This window comes from Ranitomeya variabilis, chromosome 2 (genome assembly GCF_051348905.1).
Source record: "Ranitomeya variabilis isolate aRanVar5 chromosome 2, aRanVar5.hap1, whole genome shotgun sequence".
Lineage (NCBI taxonomy): Eukaryota > Metazoa > Chordata > Amphibia > Anura > Dendrobatidae > Ranitomeya > Ranitomeya variabilis.
The window spans coordinates 237,169,316-237,187,874 of NC_135233.1; the positions used below are offsets into that span (position 1 = coordinate 237,169,316).

Consider the following 18,559-nt stretch of genomic DNA (forward strand, 5'->3'; position numbering starts at 1 on the left):
AAAATTGTACATTCACACTGAAGGCATCAAAACAATGAATTAACACATGTGGAATTATATACTTAACAAAAGTGTGAAACAACTGAAAATATGTCTTATATTCTAGGTTCTTCAAAGTAGCCACCTTTTGCTTTGATGACTGCTTTGCACACTCTTGGCATTCTCTTGATGAGCTTCAAGAGGTAGTCACCGGAAATGGTCTTCCAACAATCTTGAAGGAGTTCCCAGAGAGGCTTAGCACTTGTTGGGCCTTTTGCCTTCACTCTGTGGTCCAGCTCACCCCAAACCATCTCGATTGGGTTCAGGTCTGGTGACTGTGGAGGCCAGGTCATCTGGCGTAGCACCCCATCACTCTCCTTCTTGGTCAAATAGGAGGTGTGTTTGGGGGTCATTGTCCTGTTGAAAAATAAATGATGGTCCAACTAAACGCAAACCGGATGGAATAGCATGCCGCTGCAAGATGCTGTGGTAGCCATGCTAGTTACATAGTTACATAGTTACATAGTTATTAAGGTTGAAGGAAGACTGTAAGTCCATCTAGTTCAACCCATAGCCTAACCTAACATGCCCTAACATGTTGATCCAGGGGAAGGCAAAAAAACCCCATGTGGCAAAGAGTAACTCCACCATGGGGAAAAAAATTCCTTCCCGACTCCACATACGGCAATCAGACTAGTTCCCTGGATCAACGCCTTATCAAGGAATCTAGTGTATATACCCTGTAACATTATACTTTTCCAGAAAGGTATCCAGTCCCCTCTTAAATTTAATTAATGAATCACTCATTACAACATCATACGGCAGAGAGAGTTCCATAGTCTCACTGCTCTTACAGTAAAGAATCCGCGTCTGTTATTATGCTTAAACCTTCTTTCCTCCAGACGTAGAGGATACCCCCTTGTCCCTGTCTCAGGTTCATTATGCCTTCAATTTTGAATAAATCCCCAACAGTGTCACCAGCAAAGCACCCCCACATCATCACACCACCTCCTCCATGCTTCATAGTGGGAATGAGGCATGTAGAGTCCATCTGTTCACCTTTTCTGCATCGCACAAAGACACGGTGGTTGGAACCAAAGATCTCAAATTTGGACTCATCAGACCAAAGCACAGTTTTCCACTGGTCTAATGTCCATTCCTTGTGTTCTTTAGCCCAAACAAGTCTCTTCTGCTTGTTGCCTGTCCTTAGCAGTGGTTTCCTAGCAGCTATTTTACCATGAAGGCCTGCTGCACAAAGTCTCCTCTTAACAGTTGTTGTAGAGATGTGTCTGCTGCTAGAACTCTGTGTGGCATTGACCTGGTCTCTAATCTTAGCTGCTGTTAACCTGCGATTTCTGAGGCTTGGTCTTCCTGGAGCGCCCCCACTGCCGCAGGGCTGAGGGGTACCCGGTACCGGGCCTCTCTGTCTCAGTTCTGGGGTTGTCACGGTGGCTAGACCCGGCCCGTGACCCTGCTGAGGGGCGTCCAATGAAGGTGGAGAGTGATGCTGTTGTGGTGTGGTGTCGGTCGCAGTAAATAACAAGGACACCAGGTTGCAGTCTCTTTACCTCTTTACTGAAGGCTTCCGGATCCTCAGTCCGAAATACGGTTAACCGGGCTGCGTGAGTCCTGCCGGTCCGATGGCACCTCCAGAGTTCCCTTTGCAGGTGGAAATCTGTGCCTACCTTCTAGCGCTTGTGTGTTGTAGTCCTTCCCTGCTGTGCTTACGGGATAGTCCTCACAACTGTTGTGTCTGTTTCTGAAGTTCCCTCACAACTCGATTATGACGTTCTGTTTCGTCCCCCAGATGATATGGCTAGGACGCACCCGTATGACGGGTAGGCTTGGAGGTCTTCCGGGACCCTAGAGTCGCCCCTCTCCAGATGTTGCCCCTGTGTCTGCTTAGGTGATGTTGGGTGAGACAGCCCGCCTATAACTGGCTGTCCTGCCGTAGGTTTGAAGTAAGGCCTGGAGCTCAATACTTCCTCGGCGTTCCGGCCACCGGCTACGCGCCTCAGTAGGATGTTACCTCGTCTTACAGCACGACTCCTACTGGTGTTTCTCCTTGTTGCGTTGATCTCGTTTCTCACTCAGCACAATAAACCTCGCTTCTTGTCCTTTCTTGGGGTACCGCCGCGATGAAGTGCAGGCGCGGTCCCTTAACGTTCTTTCTGTTCGCTAGGCCTCTGTCAGGATCCCACCCCTGACAGGGACCCCCCTGAATCTTCCCCTGCAACACCCTCTGCCACAGGATGTTGCCTGGTTCCAACCCAGTCAGCTTCTCTCTAACTTCCTATCTAACCCCCAGTTTTACCAGATTGTGAGGAGTGGCCTAATACATAGCACCCTTAGCTCCCCCTGGAGGCCAGACTGTGAAGTGTATTGGTGTCTGTGATACCTGGTCAGGTGAACTCCTTCAGTGCCATCAGACGTACCATAGCCCCCCTTAGCGGCGGAGCATCAGTACTGCAACGACCAGGACTCTGGGGTGCTGCATTCCTTTCCTGGGGCGGTCCTCATGTGAGCCAGTTTCTTTGTAGCGCTTGATGGTTTTTGCAACTGCACTTGGGGACACTTTCAAAGTTTTCCCAATTTTTCGGACTGACTGACCATCATTTCTTAAAGTAATGATGCCCACTCGTTTTTCTTTACTTAGCTGCTTTTTTCTTGCCATAATACAAATTCTAACAGTCTATTCAGTAGGACTTCTGCACAACACAACTGATGGTACCAACACCATTTATAAGGCAAGAAATCCCACTTATTAAACCTGACAGGGCACACCTGTGAAGTGAAAACCATTCCCGGTGATTACTTCTTGAAGCTCATCAAGAGAATGCTAAGAGTGTGCAAAGCAGTCATCAAAGCAAAAGGTGGCTACTTTGAAGAACCTAGAATATAAGACATAATTTCAGTTGTTTCACACTTTTTGTTAAGTATATAATTCCACATGTGTTAATTCATAGTTTTGATGCCTTCAGTGTGAATGTAGTATTTTCATAGTCCTGAAAATACAGAAAAATCTTTAAATGAGAAGGTGTGTCCAAACTTTTGGTCTGCACTGTATATGTGTGTATGTGTTTTTTGTTTTTTTTTACATTCAACACATTAGGCGGATGATGGGACTACTACTGTCCCATCATTGGCCAATGTGTCAATCACTGTCACTGTAGCATGTATAGCCCGATGGGACTTGTAGTCCCATCGGACGATGCCCACACACACAAACACACACCCCAAAGACCCACCCACGGACAGCCCGCAGACCTTGCCTGTATACATGCAGAGAGTCACCGCAGGAGTCACACACTCCTGATCTGCAGCGTTTCATCCATAGATAACCGCAGATCTTTTTTTACATCTGCGGGTTTGCTGCGGATGTGCCTGACTCAATGGAAGTCAATGGGTGCAGAAACGCTGCAGATCCGCAAAAAGAATTCACATGCTGCGGAAAATACACCTCTGCGTTTCTACACGTTTTTTTCCACAGTATGTGCACAGTGGATTTGGTTTTCCATAAGTTAACATGGTACTGTAAAATGCATGGAAAACTGCTGCAGATCCGCAATGTGTGAACATAGCCTTACCCCCCCCATCCCCTGACTCCTTACATTTTGCTCGGGTCCTTGTCTCTACTGGTAGGATGAGCAGTGGCAAACGTCGTCAAGCTCCTCTGGGATGGCACATGTGGTTGCTGGAGCTATAGTCTGAAGAACATGGAGCAGGTACCAGGACATGGCCGTTAAAAGTGAAGTAGAAGGGCATTACCCCCAGCGTAGGACCGGTATCTGCTCTTTTTGCGAGGAGCATCAGGAGGAGTGCCTCACAAGTTAACGTCAATAGCTACTGGTGTGCATTACCAGGCGTGTCAGAAACCGATTATGGTGGTGTCAGGAGCGATGTCCTATTATAGGACCTGCATTCACATCCCAGCACCGCATAGGTCCACCATTGCTGTCCCGTTCCCTTCACAATTGAGAGCAGGTTCCCACTGAGCACCTGTGACCCAGACTCAGCATTGAATGCTACGCTGCCGGCAACATCATCCAGCATGACCGATTGTGTTCAGGGATGGTCTGGGGAAGCAGATTATGACTATCCATGGAGGGGGCCCACAATCCTCCATGTGACACCTTTGGTTCCCTGACTGCTGCTGAGCAATGTGTATGCCCTACATTCATCCGATCAGTGGTGACGGTCCCAGACTCCATTACTACACTCCATGTGAGAGCCACATCAGTGCTACTATTCGGGAGTAGTGGGGATGATGGGGTAGTAGTACTGTGCCATGTAACTTCATATACGGCTGTTGGCTGAAGTCAGGAAGTGCCTGACAGCCCACACACGCCCTAGGGTGACAACCAAGCTACGGGAAGTGATGTGTGCGCCTGACCACACTGACAGCTACCTATGACAGGAAGATGTGGTCAGAGGCAGCGGAAATGTCACTAAAGTAGCTTCACGAGATGATCTACAGGAGGCACAGAACGGACGATGGAGCAGCGATTACCATGACAACAAGACCCATCCACCATCCTTGATGGGACCAAAGGCAATGGCCATGGACGTGACCGGAAAAGCTGAAGCTGTGGATGAAGGGGACTCCTGGTAAGGCGGCATTATGGCTCACTATGGAGAAGTATCATGTCTGATTATAGCTGTGATGTTGTGTCTTGATTCTGTTAGGACTCGTCTGGTCGGCGCAGGTTTTGGTGTCTGTACTGTTGTTATGCAGGGTTAGGTTTCTGAGTGACTCTGTTCCTTCCTCATACAGGGCTCCTGTGCAGAGAGAGCGGTCCCACACCACTGGCTCCCTGTCTGAGAGCTCCGGGGTAAGTGCATTGTGCCCTGTGGTTAGTGTCGTGGCATCATTGTAAGCCTGGCCTATGTGATACTGTGCTGAGTGGGGAATCTAAGCCTGGCCTATGTGATACTGTGCTGAGTGTGGGGTCTACAAGTGATAGAGAAACGTGTGCACAACAACCTAGTGGTGCCCAGGTAGGTTCCCAAACCATAGTGATAAATAAAGCATAACCCGGCACTCAACTTAGCGGTGAAATATTGAGTAGATTTATTGATCCCAATGTATAACAAAGACGTTTCGGTCCCAGTCCGGGACCTTCATCAATAACATATAAAGGGAGTGTGGGGTCTAGGCCTGGCCTATGTGATACTGTGCTGAGCGTAGGATCTAAGCCTGGCCTATGTGATACTCTGCTGAGTGTGGGTTATAAGCCTGGCCTATGTGATATTGTGCTGAGTGGGGGTACCTACGCATTTTCTTATGTGATACCGTCCAGCTTTTCCTTTGTCACACTATCTGCTGAGTGGGGGTATCTACACTGTGTTCATAGTTATTAGGCAATTTGTATTTTTGATGATTACTTTTATTATTGCACAACTCCAGGGTTGTCGGTCAGTCCAAAAGGTTAATAATGCTTAATAAAGAAAAAGTGTGGTTTTGTCTTCCTTAGGTGAATATCTCCATGCAGAACTATTATGCATCTAAATGAAAAACATACATTTTTCCATCTCAATTGTTTATTTTCACTCAAAATGTACAAAATATGTAGGAGCTCTGGCAAAAATTAAGAGACCACCACATCAAAACCCTGTCATGGGCAGCCCAATCTCCAGACCTGAACCCCATTGAAAAACCTCTGGAATGTAATCAAGAGGATGATGGATAGTCACAAGCCATCAAACACAGAAGAACTGCTTAAATGTTTGCGCCAGGAGCAGTGTGAAAGACTGGTGGAAAGCATGCCAAGACGCATGAAAGCTGTGATTAAAAATCATGCTTATTCCACAAAATATTGATTTCTGAACTCTTCCCGAGTTAAAACATTAGTATTGTTGTTTCTAAATGATTATTAACTTGTTTTCTTTGCATTATTTGAGGTTTGAAAGCAATTTTTTTATTTTTTTTATTTTGACCATTTTTGTCAGAATAAAATTCAAAATTCATTGCTTGGAACTTCGGAGACATGTTGTCAGAAGTTTATAGACTAAAAGAACAATTTACATTTTACTCAAAAATATACCTATAAAGAGAAAAATCAGACAAACTGAACATTTTTTTAGTGGTTTGCCAGAGCTGTATCTGACATTTCCCCCAAAATCTGTGACCAATATATTAATATAGCCTCCCCATAACAGTCCTTACCTTCCATCTATGACACCTGTCCGCTTCTTCAACTGTTGATCATGTTTTTGGGCAGCACCAAGCACTGCCCCCCAGACACTGCTCAGAGAGGGGTTGTTGTCCTTCACCATAAATCTCCATGTAAGATGGGTTCTCACTAGGGTTTGTCGGGTGAGGAAGAGGCCGGCACATTTTTCTTCCATTTTAAGGCCAATACTGGCACAGAGCAGTGGAGGCTTTGATGTCACGATGGAGCATTGTCTTGCAGAAAAATCAGGGTTTTCTTGAAAGATGCAGACATTTTCCAGAACCACTGCTGGAAGAAAGTGTCTTCTAAAAAGTGACAGTAGGTTTGGGACTTTATTTTGAGACTCTCTTCAATCCCAGTCTATAGCAGATGGTGACTCCACCTCCACCTTGCTGGGGTCTGAGTGGAAGTGGTGGTCTGTGCCCATTACTGATCCAGCCACGGCCCCTCCATCTGCTCCGTCCAGTGACTCTCCTCTCATCCAACCATAAAATCAGTAAGCAATATATCAGATATTTCTTGGCCCCGTCTTGAAGCTTCCTCTTCTGTATCTTACTCAGAAGTGGTCGGGTTTGGCCTCCTCACCTCGGCCATGTCTTGTGTTCTTCTGGCCTCCAGGGAGGCAGTGGTTCTGGAATATGACCGCACCGGAGGATAATGGCTCCTGGTCGCTTCATATCTGCTTCTTCCTGTATCTATCGCAGTTAATCTAACACATTTTTGCTCCCTGTTCACTGTTTGCAACAAAACTTTAGTTGGTTCAGTGATCGCCCCAATATCGGAGCAGTTCCAGGCTGTGTCCTCTATAGGACTCCGAACAATTTGTGACTTTTCAGAGTCAGGAAAATTTCATTTTTGGGGCCCATTTTGCTGGAGGAAAAATAATAATCCTGCACATAGAGCAGCTTTTCCTATGTCCTAGTCTTTACTGTGCAGGGGTATCTAAGCCTTTCCTATGTGATACTGTATGCTGAACAGAGGTATCTAAGCATTTTGTGTGATACTGTATGCTGAGCGGAGGTATCTAAACTTTCCTAGGTGACACTGTATGCTGAGTCCAGTGTATCTAAACTTTTCCTATGTGATACTGTATGCTGAGTCAGTGTATCTAAGCCTTTCCCATGTGATACAGTATGCTGAGCAGGGGTATCTAAGTCTTTCCTATGTGATACTGTATTCTGAGTGAGTGTATCTAAGCCTTTCCTATGTGATACTGTATGCTGAGTGTGTATCTAAGCCTTTCCTATGTGATACTGTATGCTGATTCAGTGTATCTAAGCCTTTCCCATGTGATACTGTATGATGAGCAGGGGTAACTAAGCCTTTCCTATGTGATTCTGTATGATGAGCAGGGGTATCTAAGCCTTTCCTATATGATACTGTATGCTGAGCAGGGGTATCTAAGACTTTCCTATGTGATACTGTATGCTGAGTCAGTGTATCTAAGTCTTTCCTATGTGATACTGTATGCTGAGTGTGTATCTAAGCCTTTCCTATGTGATACTGTTTGCTGATTCAGTGTATCTAAGCTTTTCCTATGTGATACTGTATGCTGATTCATTGTATCTAAGCCTTTCCCATGTGATACTGTATGCTGAGCAGGGGTATCTAAGCCTTTCCTATGTGATTCTGTATGCTGAGCAGGGGTATCTAAGCCTTTCCTATATGATACTGTATGCTGAGCAGGGGTATCAGGGGTATCTAAGACTTTCCTATGTGATACTGTATGCTGAGTGAGTGTATCTAAGCCTTTCCTATGTGATACTGTATGCTGAGTGTGTATCTAAGCCTTTCCTATGTGATACTGTATGCTGATTCAGTGTATCTAAGCCTTTCCTGTGTGATACTGTATGCTGATTCAGTGTATCTAAGCCTTTCCCATGTGATACTGTATGCTGAGTCAGTGTATCTAAGCCTTTTGTGTGATGCTGTATGCTGATTCCGTGTATCTAAGCCTTTCCTATGTGATACTGTATGCTGAGTGAGTGTATCTAAGCCTTTCCTATGTGTTACTGTGTGCTGAGTGAGTGTATTTAAGCCTTTCCTATGTGATACTGTATGCTGATTCAGTGTATCTAACCCTTTCCTATGTGATACTGTATGCTGAGTCAGTGTATCTAAGCCTTTTGTGTGATACTGTATGCTGATTGAGTGTATCTAACCCTTTACTATGTGATACTGTTTACTGAGTCAGTGTATCTAAGCCTTTTGTGTGATACTGTATGCTGTTTCATTGTATCTAAGCCTTTCCTATGTTGTACTGTAAGCTGAGTCAGTGTATCTAAGCCTTTCCCATGTTATACTGTATGCTGAGTGAGTGTATCTAAGCCTTTCCCATGTGATACTGTATGCTGAATGGGGGTATCTAAGCTTTTTCTATATGATACACTGACTCAGCATACAGTATAACATAGAAAAGGCTTAGATACCCTGACTCAGCATACAGTATAACATAGGAAAGGCTTAGATACACTGACTCAGCATACAGTATCTAAGCCTTTCCTATGTTATACTGTTTGCTGAGTCAGTCTATCTAAGCCTTTCCTATGTTATACTGTTTGCTGAGTCAGTCTATCTAAGCCTTTCCTATGTGATACTGTATGCTGAGTCAGTGTATCTAAGCCTTTTGTGTCATACTTAAACACCTTTAGTCATTGTTGTCTTTCGGTTGCAGCTGAAGAGGAGGAATCAAGGTGCGCGAGCTCCGGCACTGGTAACGGAGGAGAAGGTGAGTGCACCCAGGGCTGGGGTCTACATCATTAACCCTTTCTTTAGTCATTAATGCTGGGTACAGGCTGCCCCTTCCCTGGCTCAGGTAGTTTGTTTTTGTACCTATATAAACCGTTTTTCCCTGAGATAAGCGGCACCAGTGGTGTCTGGCCGCCTCTGGTCTTCCTGGTGGCCATATTTATGGGGGTCACATACTTGATTACTTCCCTGTGACGGTTGAGGTCCTGGGGGAGGACAAATTGGCAGAGATTGCTGGGATGATTGTAAAGTTCCCTGAAGGTGGCATCTGCCATTTAGTGAACTGTGTATGTGGCTGGTTGGGTGGCCTCCATATTATCATCACCAGCCCTGCTGAGCACTGTGTAATGCGGCTGGTTGACTGGCCTCCATATTGTCATCACCAGCCCTGCTGAGCACTGTGTAATGAGGCTGGTTGGCTGGCCTCCATATTATCATCACCAGCCCTGCTGAGCACTGTGTAATGCGGCTGGTTGACTGGCCTCCATATTGTCATCACCAGCCCTGCTGAGCACTGTGTAATGAGGCTGGTTGGCTGGCCTCCATATTATCATCACCAGCCCTGCTGAGCACTGTGTAATGCGGCTGGTTGGGCTGCCTCCATATTGTCATCACCAGCCCTGCTGAGCACGATGTAATGCAGCTGGTTGGACGGCATCCATATTGTCATCACCAGCCCTGCTGAGCACTGTTCACTGAACAACACCCCCCATCATCAATGAAGGGAAAATTAGAGGCAACAGACAAAAATACAAGTATAGTATAAAATGTATTAGTTTATTACATATAAAAAAAATAAAATTGACAAGGGAATATCACCAAAAATTCCGAGGATAGTACAAAAATTATGTGCATTTAGGGAAAAAGTACACACATAATGTAATTGAGCAATGCTGAGATGCCCAGTTAACCTAATAAATAGATGCCTATAAACCAGGATTGGAAACCACTTAATAGCAGAATCCTATTTATAAAGTGGCCGTGCAGAAAAATATATAGGGCAGAACAAGGCTATGTGTATATGTGCCAAATAACTCTAAATGGAAACCGCTCAATGTCAGGATCCTAGTTATAAAGTGGCCATGCTTATTGCAAAAATACCAACATACAACAGCCTAGATCAGGTTAACAATATTACAGCATGCTACTTACATGTGACCTTTAAACCTCGTGTGTACTACCACGGACACCCCGACAGCGCCGTTTCGCCATGTAGCTTCCTCAACAAGGGGCATATTTGTAATGAGGCTGGTTGGCTGGCCTCCATATTATCATCACCAGCCCTGCTGAGCACTGTGTAATGCGGCTGGTTGTGCTGCCTCCATATTGTCATCACCAGCCCTGCTGAGCACGGTGTAATGCAGCTGGTTGGACGGCCTCCATATTGTCATCACCAGCCCTGCTGAGCACTGTGTAATGCGGCTGGTTGGCTGGCCTCCATATTGTCATCACTAGCCCTGCTGAGCACTGTGTAATGCGGCTGGTTGGGCGGCCTCCATATTGTCATCACCGGCCCTGCTGAGCACTGTGTAATGCGGCTGGTTGGGCGGCCTCCATATTATCATCACCAGCCCTGCTGAGCACTGTGTAATGTGGCTGGTTGGGCGGTCTCCATATTGTCATCACCAGCCCTGATGAGCACTGTGTAATGCGGCTGGTTGGGCGGCCTCTATATTGTCATCACCAGCCCTGCTGAGCACTGTGTAATGCGGCTGGTTGGACGGCCTCCATATTGTCATCGTCAGCCCTGCTGAGCACTGTGTAATGCGGCTGGTTGGGTGGCCTCCATATTGTCATCACCGGCCCTGCTGATCACTGTGTAATGCGGTTGGTTGGGCGGCCTCCATATTGTCATCTCCAGCCCTGCTGATCACAGGGTAATGCGGCTGGTTGGGCGGCCTCCATATTGTCATCTCCAGCCCTGCTTAGCAATGTTTAATGCGGCTGGTTGGCTGGCCTCCATATTGTCATCTCCAGCCCTGCTGAGCACTGTGTAATGCGGCTGGTTGGGCGGCCTCCATATTGTCATCACCAGCCCTGCTTAGCAAAGTGTGATGCGGCTGGTTGGGCGGCCTTCATATTGTCCTCATTGGCTCTGCTGAGCATTGTGTATGTGGCTGGTTGGGCGGCCTTCATATTATCATCACCAGCCCTGCTGAGCACTGTGTAATGCGGCTGGTTGGGCGGCCTCCATATTGTCATCACCGGCCCTGCTGAGCAATGTGTAATGCGGCTGGTTGGGTGGCCTCCATATTGTCATCACCAGCCCTGCTGAGCACTGTGTAATATGGCTGGTTGGCTGGCCTCCATATTGTCATCACTTACCCTGCTGAACACTGTATATTCGGCTGGTTGGGCGGCCTCCATATTGTCATCTCCAGCCCTCCTGAGCACTGTATATTCGGCTGGTTGGGCGGCCTCCATATTGTCATCACCAGCCCTGCTGAGCACTGTGTAATGCGGCTGGTTGGGTGACCTCCATATTGTCATCTCCAGCCCTGCTGAGCACTGTATATTCGGCTGGTTGGGAGGCCTCCATATTGTCATCACCAGCCCTGATGAGCACTCTGTAATGCGGCTGGTTGGGTGACCTCCATATTGTCATCTCCAGCCCTGCTGAGCACTGTATATTCGGCTGGGTGGGCGGCCTCCATATTGTCATCACCAGCCCTGATGAGCACTCTGTATGTGGCTGGTTGGGTGGCCTCCATATTGTCATCTCCAGCCCTGCTGAGCACTGTGTAATGTGGCTGGTTGGGTGGCCTCCATATTGTCATCTCCAGCCCTGCTGAGCACTGTGTGTGTGGCTGGTTGGGTGGCCTCCATATTGTCATCTCCAGCCCTGCTGAGCACTGTGTAATGTGGCTGGTTGGGTGACCTCCATATTGTCATCACCGGCCCTGCTGAGCTGTAATATGGGTGCCTCGTCTGCCTCTGGGACTTCCTGTATGGTGATTACTTTCGCACTCGTTGGAAGCCATGAAACCACATCCTCCTTCTAATGTCTAAGATGAAGAACTCCGAGACTGCGGGATATTTATAGGTGGCAGAATGCTGCATGGATCCAGCAGTGAGACAACGTATGCACATGACTGGCACAACTGATGGACTTTGTTAGTTATGCCTCACTTTTATTCCTCCGATCTGTGCAAAACTACAATTCCCAGCATGCCCTGATAGAATGTGCGGCAGTTTTGCAATAGTGTAAGTCTCACATATTGGAGACTGATATCTTATGCCCTTTATGGCTGTAAAATGCTAAAATCCTCTTAGGTAAGGGCTTGGTGTGACAGCGTTACCCAAGAGTAGCGGTAAAATAGTGGCACTACTGCAACCAGCACTGGATGTTATACCAGATCAGCGAGGACCATGGACATTGTCTCGCAGTGGGTACACCGGTACCACCAGGGCCTGGTCTCTTAGGGTCCATGGACTTTTGCATTATAAATGGTGTCCATTATAGGAAGCAATGAGCATTGCATTTTATTACCCCTGCAGGAGCCCAGGAACAAGAGGGTTAAACCTGTCACCAAAACGTTGTCTGCATCCAGCACCCCCCAACAAGTGAAAGTCACCCCACTGAAGAAGCTCAGCCTGTCCATCCAGGTAATGGGGGCATAGGCGCGATCGTTATGGGGTAGGATATGTCTTATGAATTGATCCACATTCTTCCCCATACATCCATACAGCGCTCCATAGGCAGCCGCAACGAGAACCGCCTGTTCAGCTTCTCTCCGCGGACACGGAACCGAGATGGCGGCTCTGCAAAGAAGAGAAGCAACAAACTGTGGAGCGAAACGTTCGATAGCGCAGGGGAGGAACTGTCCGCCCGAGAGATCAAGAGGCAAGAGGTGCTGAGCGCTGCCATACACACTGTGCAGATTACCCTATAATGTAGTGCTGCCCCCCACCCCGTGTATTATATGACGGCGGTCTCATATGATGTGTCCCGCAGGTGATCTTCGAGTTGATGCAGGGGGAGCGGATGCTTGTTGAAGATCTGCACTTGGTAAAGAAGGTAACGTAAGTGTAGGCATTCTTATCGATCGGTAGATGTGGTAGAGCCGAATTTGTAAGAAAATTCCCATTATTATAGACTTGATCTGGTTTCACAGCAGGATAGAACTCTTGTTTTATTTGTTTCTTGGACATAAATCTTACTCTCCTGTATTTTTTTTTTTTAGAATTACTATGAGCCTATGTTAAAGCTGTCCATCATGACTGAGGAGGAACTGAATCAGATCTTTGGAATCCTGGAAAAGCTTCCACCATTACACCAAGGTCAGTCCTCTGTAGTCCTTAGCAATCAGACTACATGTGTACTTTGTATCTTCTGACCATGGACGGTGCTCTCTCATCTCCCTTGGATCCTGCACTATGTGTTCAGTTTATGGCTTATTATTTATCATTGGACTCAAACTCAGGATCTGTAGTGTGGAAGGCAGAAGCTCTTAACAGTGAGCCATATTTCCAGTTCGTCCCTCTGGACAGTACACCAGGAGGTAGTCCTTCATTTCTCCTATACAGGGACAAGAGCACAGAGCGGTTAAAAGACCGCTCTCACCCCCACCCTTAAATTTTTTTTCCTGTCCCAACAGAGAATAGTTGCATAAGAGTTTCTCCTAAGTGAGGATACCTTATCCTGCGGGTTTTCATTGCACGGACTCAGGTGGGAACGTGGGTCATGGCCTTCCTTTCCCCCTGTCAAGTTGTCCGAAGCCGACACCTTTCTGGGCAGAGGTTCCTTAGCCTTCAGGCGCTGTATCAGATACGGACTAAGGTGGGATCAGGGGGTCTCGCCCCCGCCACCACCACCAAGAGGTCCTGGGCTGACACCTCTCTCACAGGGTCCCTCAGCCAGAAGCCAGGCTATGCACTATCTGCAGTATTGCAGTATTCCTAGTGTGATGCCGCTTCCCTTAATGGTATGAATGTTGTCTCGGTGGACTAGGACTCTGGGCTGATACTAGCCTTATGCCGAAGCTGGGCCTTGGGTCTCAGGTGCTGGTGTTTTGCTTTGGGTTCTTAGGCTAGGCTGGGGCCTCTGAGCTAGAGTTAGGCCACATCTGAGCTCATTGTTTAACTTCAGTTTGCTGCCTCATGTCATGGCCACTGCCCGTCGGCTATTTCAGGGTTTGGCTGCACAGGGCTTCCTGATTAGGCTTCAGAGTTTAACTAATGCCGGGGCCTCATGTTTCTCTATACTTTGAATAACACTCAGAGGTTTCCACTATTGTTCCACCAGACCAGGTTTAGCCATCTATAGGAGTGCATATGATGCAGCACATTATCTCATATACAGAGACTGCTCTCCAGCTATGCCTCATGGTGAATTAACTGTCTCCTTTCCTTCAGGTGAGCCTAGCCTGACAATTGAGATGAACAACTCAAAGAGAAGGTTTATCCTGAATTCACAGACAAATTACTCTGTTAAATATGTCTGAACACATACCTGGCCTCATGCCAGCAAGTGTGGCTGTGGCCTCACGCCTGCGAGCACGGCTGTTGCTTCGCACATCATACCTGTGTGTGTGGCTCTGGCCTTGCACCTCACAACTGTGTGCACAGCTCTGGCCTCAAGCCTCACGCCTGCAAGCACGACTTGGGCCTTGTGCTTCTGGGCTTGTGCCTCAGGGCTCTTTCCTTTTGTCTCTGGGCTTAATTGCTAGACTTTGGATGCTATTTCATAGTTTATGGTTGAGAGTTCATCCTACGGGATCTCTTATTGAACCTTACTCTACATTGATGAGTATATACTGTAGTGAACAGCGAGCCCCTTACTTAGACTAATGAACCCCCTCAGACAGCAGGGGTGACCCACAACCACCATTGCTGCTGACTGGTTATTGCATATTCCCTTTTAGATCTCTTTGATCGCTTGGTAAGGTTAAGACGTGAAGATGGTACTCTAGACCAAATGGGGCCCACCATGTTGGAATGGGTGAGTATATAGTATAATGGCAGATGTACTTCCAAAGCTGGTACCACCATGGGGCACCATTAAAGTTTGCCCCTATATTCTGGCAGTAATATATACCTGTATACTCTACAGCTTCCTTGTCTTCACGCCTACAAAGCATATTGCTGTAACCAAGTAGCTGCCAAAGCTCTGCTGGACCACAAGAGACGTAATTCGGCAGTGCACAATTTCCTTCAGCTTTGCCAAGAGTCTGCATTCAGTCGTAAACTAGATGTGTGGAGCTTCCTGGACCTACCCCGGAGTCGACTGGTGAAGTATCCACTGCTGCTGAAAGAGCTGCTGAAGCACACTGTGCCCGAGCACCCCGACCATGCCGCCCTGAGCCAGGCCGTGAGTGTGATCTGGTGGATGGACCTATCTGATGGATGATCTCTTGTGTTGTGCTCATCTGTCTACTCTTTGCCTAGATCTCCGTCATACAAGGCATTATTAGTATGATAAATAACAAGGCCGGGGAGGCCGAATGTGAATATTATAGGAAGAGACTATGTTACCTGTACGAAAACCAGAAGGAAGAGGATGTGTGTCGCTCGCGTCTCTTGATGTGTCACGGGGAGCTGAAGAACAATAAAGGACAGGTAAGGGATCAGTAACCTCTGTAAGATCCACCATGTGCTCAGCAGGCTTCACAGATAACACTTCTGAGAATTCGGGACTAAGGTGACTTGGGATCTTGTTCTCTATTTTATAATAAGCTGCCATTATTACGGGGTGTAGCCTTTGCACGTAATGATCAGTATGATGTAAGGATGTCTTGTCTTCATTCTCACCTAGAGGCTCCATGTCTTCTTGTTTGAGATGATCCTCGTCCTCACTCGCCTGGTGACCAACAATGATCAGTTAGAGTTCCAGGTCTACAGACAGCCCATCCCGCTGCCCGAACTGGTCCTGGAGGACCTTCCTGATGGAGAGGCACGGGTGAGTGGCTCCATACGAGGGGCATTCACTGCAGCTAATGAACGAGGTAAAGGACAGGACATGCATATTTCAGGGCTGTGTGCTTTAGTTCTACTTTTTACTTTTTTCTATTTTTGTTTACAGCAAAAAACTTTTTCCGTGTAAGTTTTCGTGATCGCTCCCGGGGACAAGCTCACACCTTGCAAGCCAATGACTCCTTTAACAAACAGCAGTGGATCAGCTGCATCCGACATGCTATGGTGGCAAGCAGAGAGCAGTGTGCCAGTCCTGGCACATCCCAGGACACCCCTTGTACTCTCATTAACCTCTCAGACCTAAGCCTAAACTGCCATGAAGAGAAGATGGAGGATGGATAGAGGATCGCAGACGGACGATTATAAAGTCTGATGTATGGGTCACTACATCAGGACTTGGAGCCACCCCTGAAATCTGTGGAACACCCCTTCCCTCATTCCTCTGCGCGTCTCCCTTAACCCTGTGTACATAGTTCTGGGTTGTCTGTATGTGGACTGGATTTTGATAGAAAATGTTGAGGACTTTGATTGCATAAAGCATTTTGGGAAAAATCCCATTATTCCCGGTATATTATATTACTCGTGTTCTTCTGCGGTGTTGGTTTTCTATATGACCTGAGGCTCACAGTCGTCATGTGTCAGAAATGATATCACTGATAATATATCTAAAAATTGTTCTACTTATGATAAGGACTAATACACAATCCTTATCCACTCTGGAGCAGAATTATCAGAAGGAAGAAATCGTGAATAACGAAATCAAGAATTTTGGAAATAGCATCTGTACTAGGGATAGAATAAGCAGTAAAGAATCTGCAGTTTCTTAAATTCTCCATTAAGGAGATGATTGTGAGCTGATGACTATCCTAAATCAGAGATTTCTAACCTATCTCAAAACTACATCCCACAGCATACTCATTGTATTGATTATTGTACCCTGCATCACTGAATATAGAAAAAGACAGGAGTCAGCCACATTCTGAAGCAATGCTATATCACCCGTATACTCCTCCACCACGCGTTTTACCGACTTCCCTTATACTCCTACACCACACGTTATACCGACCTCCTGTATACTCCTACATCACACGTTATACCGACCTCCCATATACTCCTACACCACACGTTATACCGACCTCCCGTATACTCCTACACCACACATTATACCGACGCGACCTCCCGTATACTCCTACACCACACGTTATACCGACCTCCCGTATACTCCTACACTACACGTTATACCGACCTCCCGTATACTCCTACACCACACGTTATACCGACCTCCCGTATACTCCTACACCACACGCTATACCGACCTCCCGTATACTCCTACACCACACGTTATACCGACCTCCCGTATACTCCTATACCAGATGTCATATTCTTGCCACTGCTTGACATTTTACCATTTCAGCAGTGTGTAACATGGGCTATGTTTTCCTTGTTACCTATGGGCTTGTTAATAAAAATCTAGTCATTGATTTCAGGGAGTTTCAGGCAGACAGTAATGTCAGGGTTATAATTCTCAGCTGTCCGGCTGTGTGCCACAACGCTTCTCTTCTCGACTGCATGCCACAGCGCTTCTCTTCTCGACTGCGTGCCACAGCGCTTCTTTTCTCGACTGCGTGCCCCCGCGCTTCTCTTCTCGACTGCGTGCCACAGCGCTTCTCTTGACTGCATGCCACAGCGCTTCTCTTCTCGACTGCGTGCCACAGCACTTCTCTTCTCGACTGCGTGCCACAGCGCTTCTCTTCTCGACTGCGTGCCACAGCGCTTCTTTTCTCGACTGCGTGCCCCCGCGCTTCTCTTCTCGACTGCGTGCCACAGCGCTTCCCTTCTCGACTGCGTGCCACAGCACTTCTCGACTGCGTGCCACAGCGCTTCTCTTCTCGACTGCGTGCCACAGCGCTTCTTTTCTCGACTGCGTGCCCCCGCGCTTCTCTTCTCGACTGCGTGCCACAGCGCTTCTCTTCTCAACTGCGTGCCACAGCACTTCTCTTCTCGACTGCGTGCCACAGCGCTTCTCTTCTCGACTGCGTGCCACAGCGCTTCTCTTCTCGACTGCGTGCCACAGCGCTTCTCTTCTTGACTGCGTGCCACAGCGCTTCTCTTCTCGACTGTGTGCCACAGTGCTTCTCTTCTCGACTGCGTGCCACAGCGCTTCTCTTCTCGACTGCGTGCCACAGCGCTTCTCTTCTCGACTGCGTGCCACAGCGCTTCTCTTCTCGACTGCGTGCCCCCGCGCTTCTCTTCTCGACTGCGTTCCACAGCGCTTCTCTTCTCGACTGCGTGCCACAGCGCTTCTCTTCTCGACTGTGTGCCCCCCCGCTTCTCTGCTCGAATGCATGCCACAGCGCTTCTCGGCAGCGTGCAACAGCGCTTCTCTGCTCAACTGCGTGCCACAGCGCTTCTCTTCTTGACTGCGTGCCACAGCGCTTCTCTGCTACACTGCGTGCCACAGCGCTTCTCTTCTTGACTGTGTGCCACAGCGCTTCTCTGCTCAACTGCGTGCCACAGCGCTTCTCTGTCCTGCTGCGTGCCACAGCGCTTCTTTTTCCTGCTGCGTGCCACAGTGCTTCTCTTCTCAACTGCGTGCCACAGTGCTTCTCTTGTCGACTGCGTGCCACAGCGCTTCTCTGTCCTGCTGTGTGCCACAGCGCTTCTTTTTCCTGCTGCGTGCCACAGCGCTTCTCTTCTTGGCTGCGTGCCACAGCGCTTCTCTGTCCTGCTGCATGCCACAGCGCTTC

General features: G+C 47.7%; 1 protein-coding gene across 1 annotated transcript; it reads left to right on the top strand.

Moving 5' to 3' along the window:
• The first annotated feature begins 4,396 nt into the window (after window positions 1–4,396).
• On the top strand, window positions 4,397–16,580 carry LOC143805189 (rho guanine nucleotide exchange factor 3-like). The gene is made up of 12 exons (XM_077284162.1): window positions 4,397–4,587; window positions 4,754–4,811; window positions 8,827–8,880; window positions 12,399–12,506; window positions 12,590–12,751; window positions 12,856–12,918; window positions 13,085–13,181; window positions 14,765–14,841; window positions 14,953–15,210; window positions 15,288–15,458; window positions 15,655–15,844; window positions 15,922–16,580. The coding sequence occupies exons 1-12, from the start codon at window positions 4,520–4,522 to the stop codon at window positions 16,152–16,154; spliced, it is 1,539 nt and encodes a 512-aa protein (XP_077140277.1). The 5' UTR covers window positions 4,397–4,519; the 3' UTR covers window positions 16,155–16,580.
• The last annotated feature ends 1,979 nt before the right edge of the window (window positions 16,581–18,559 follow it).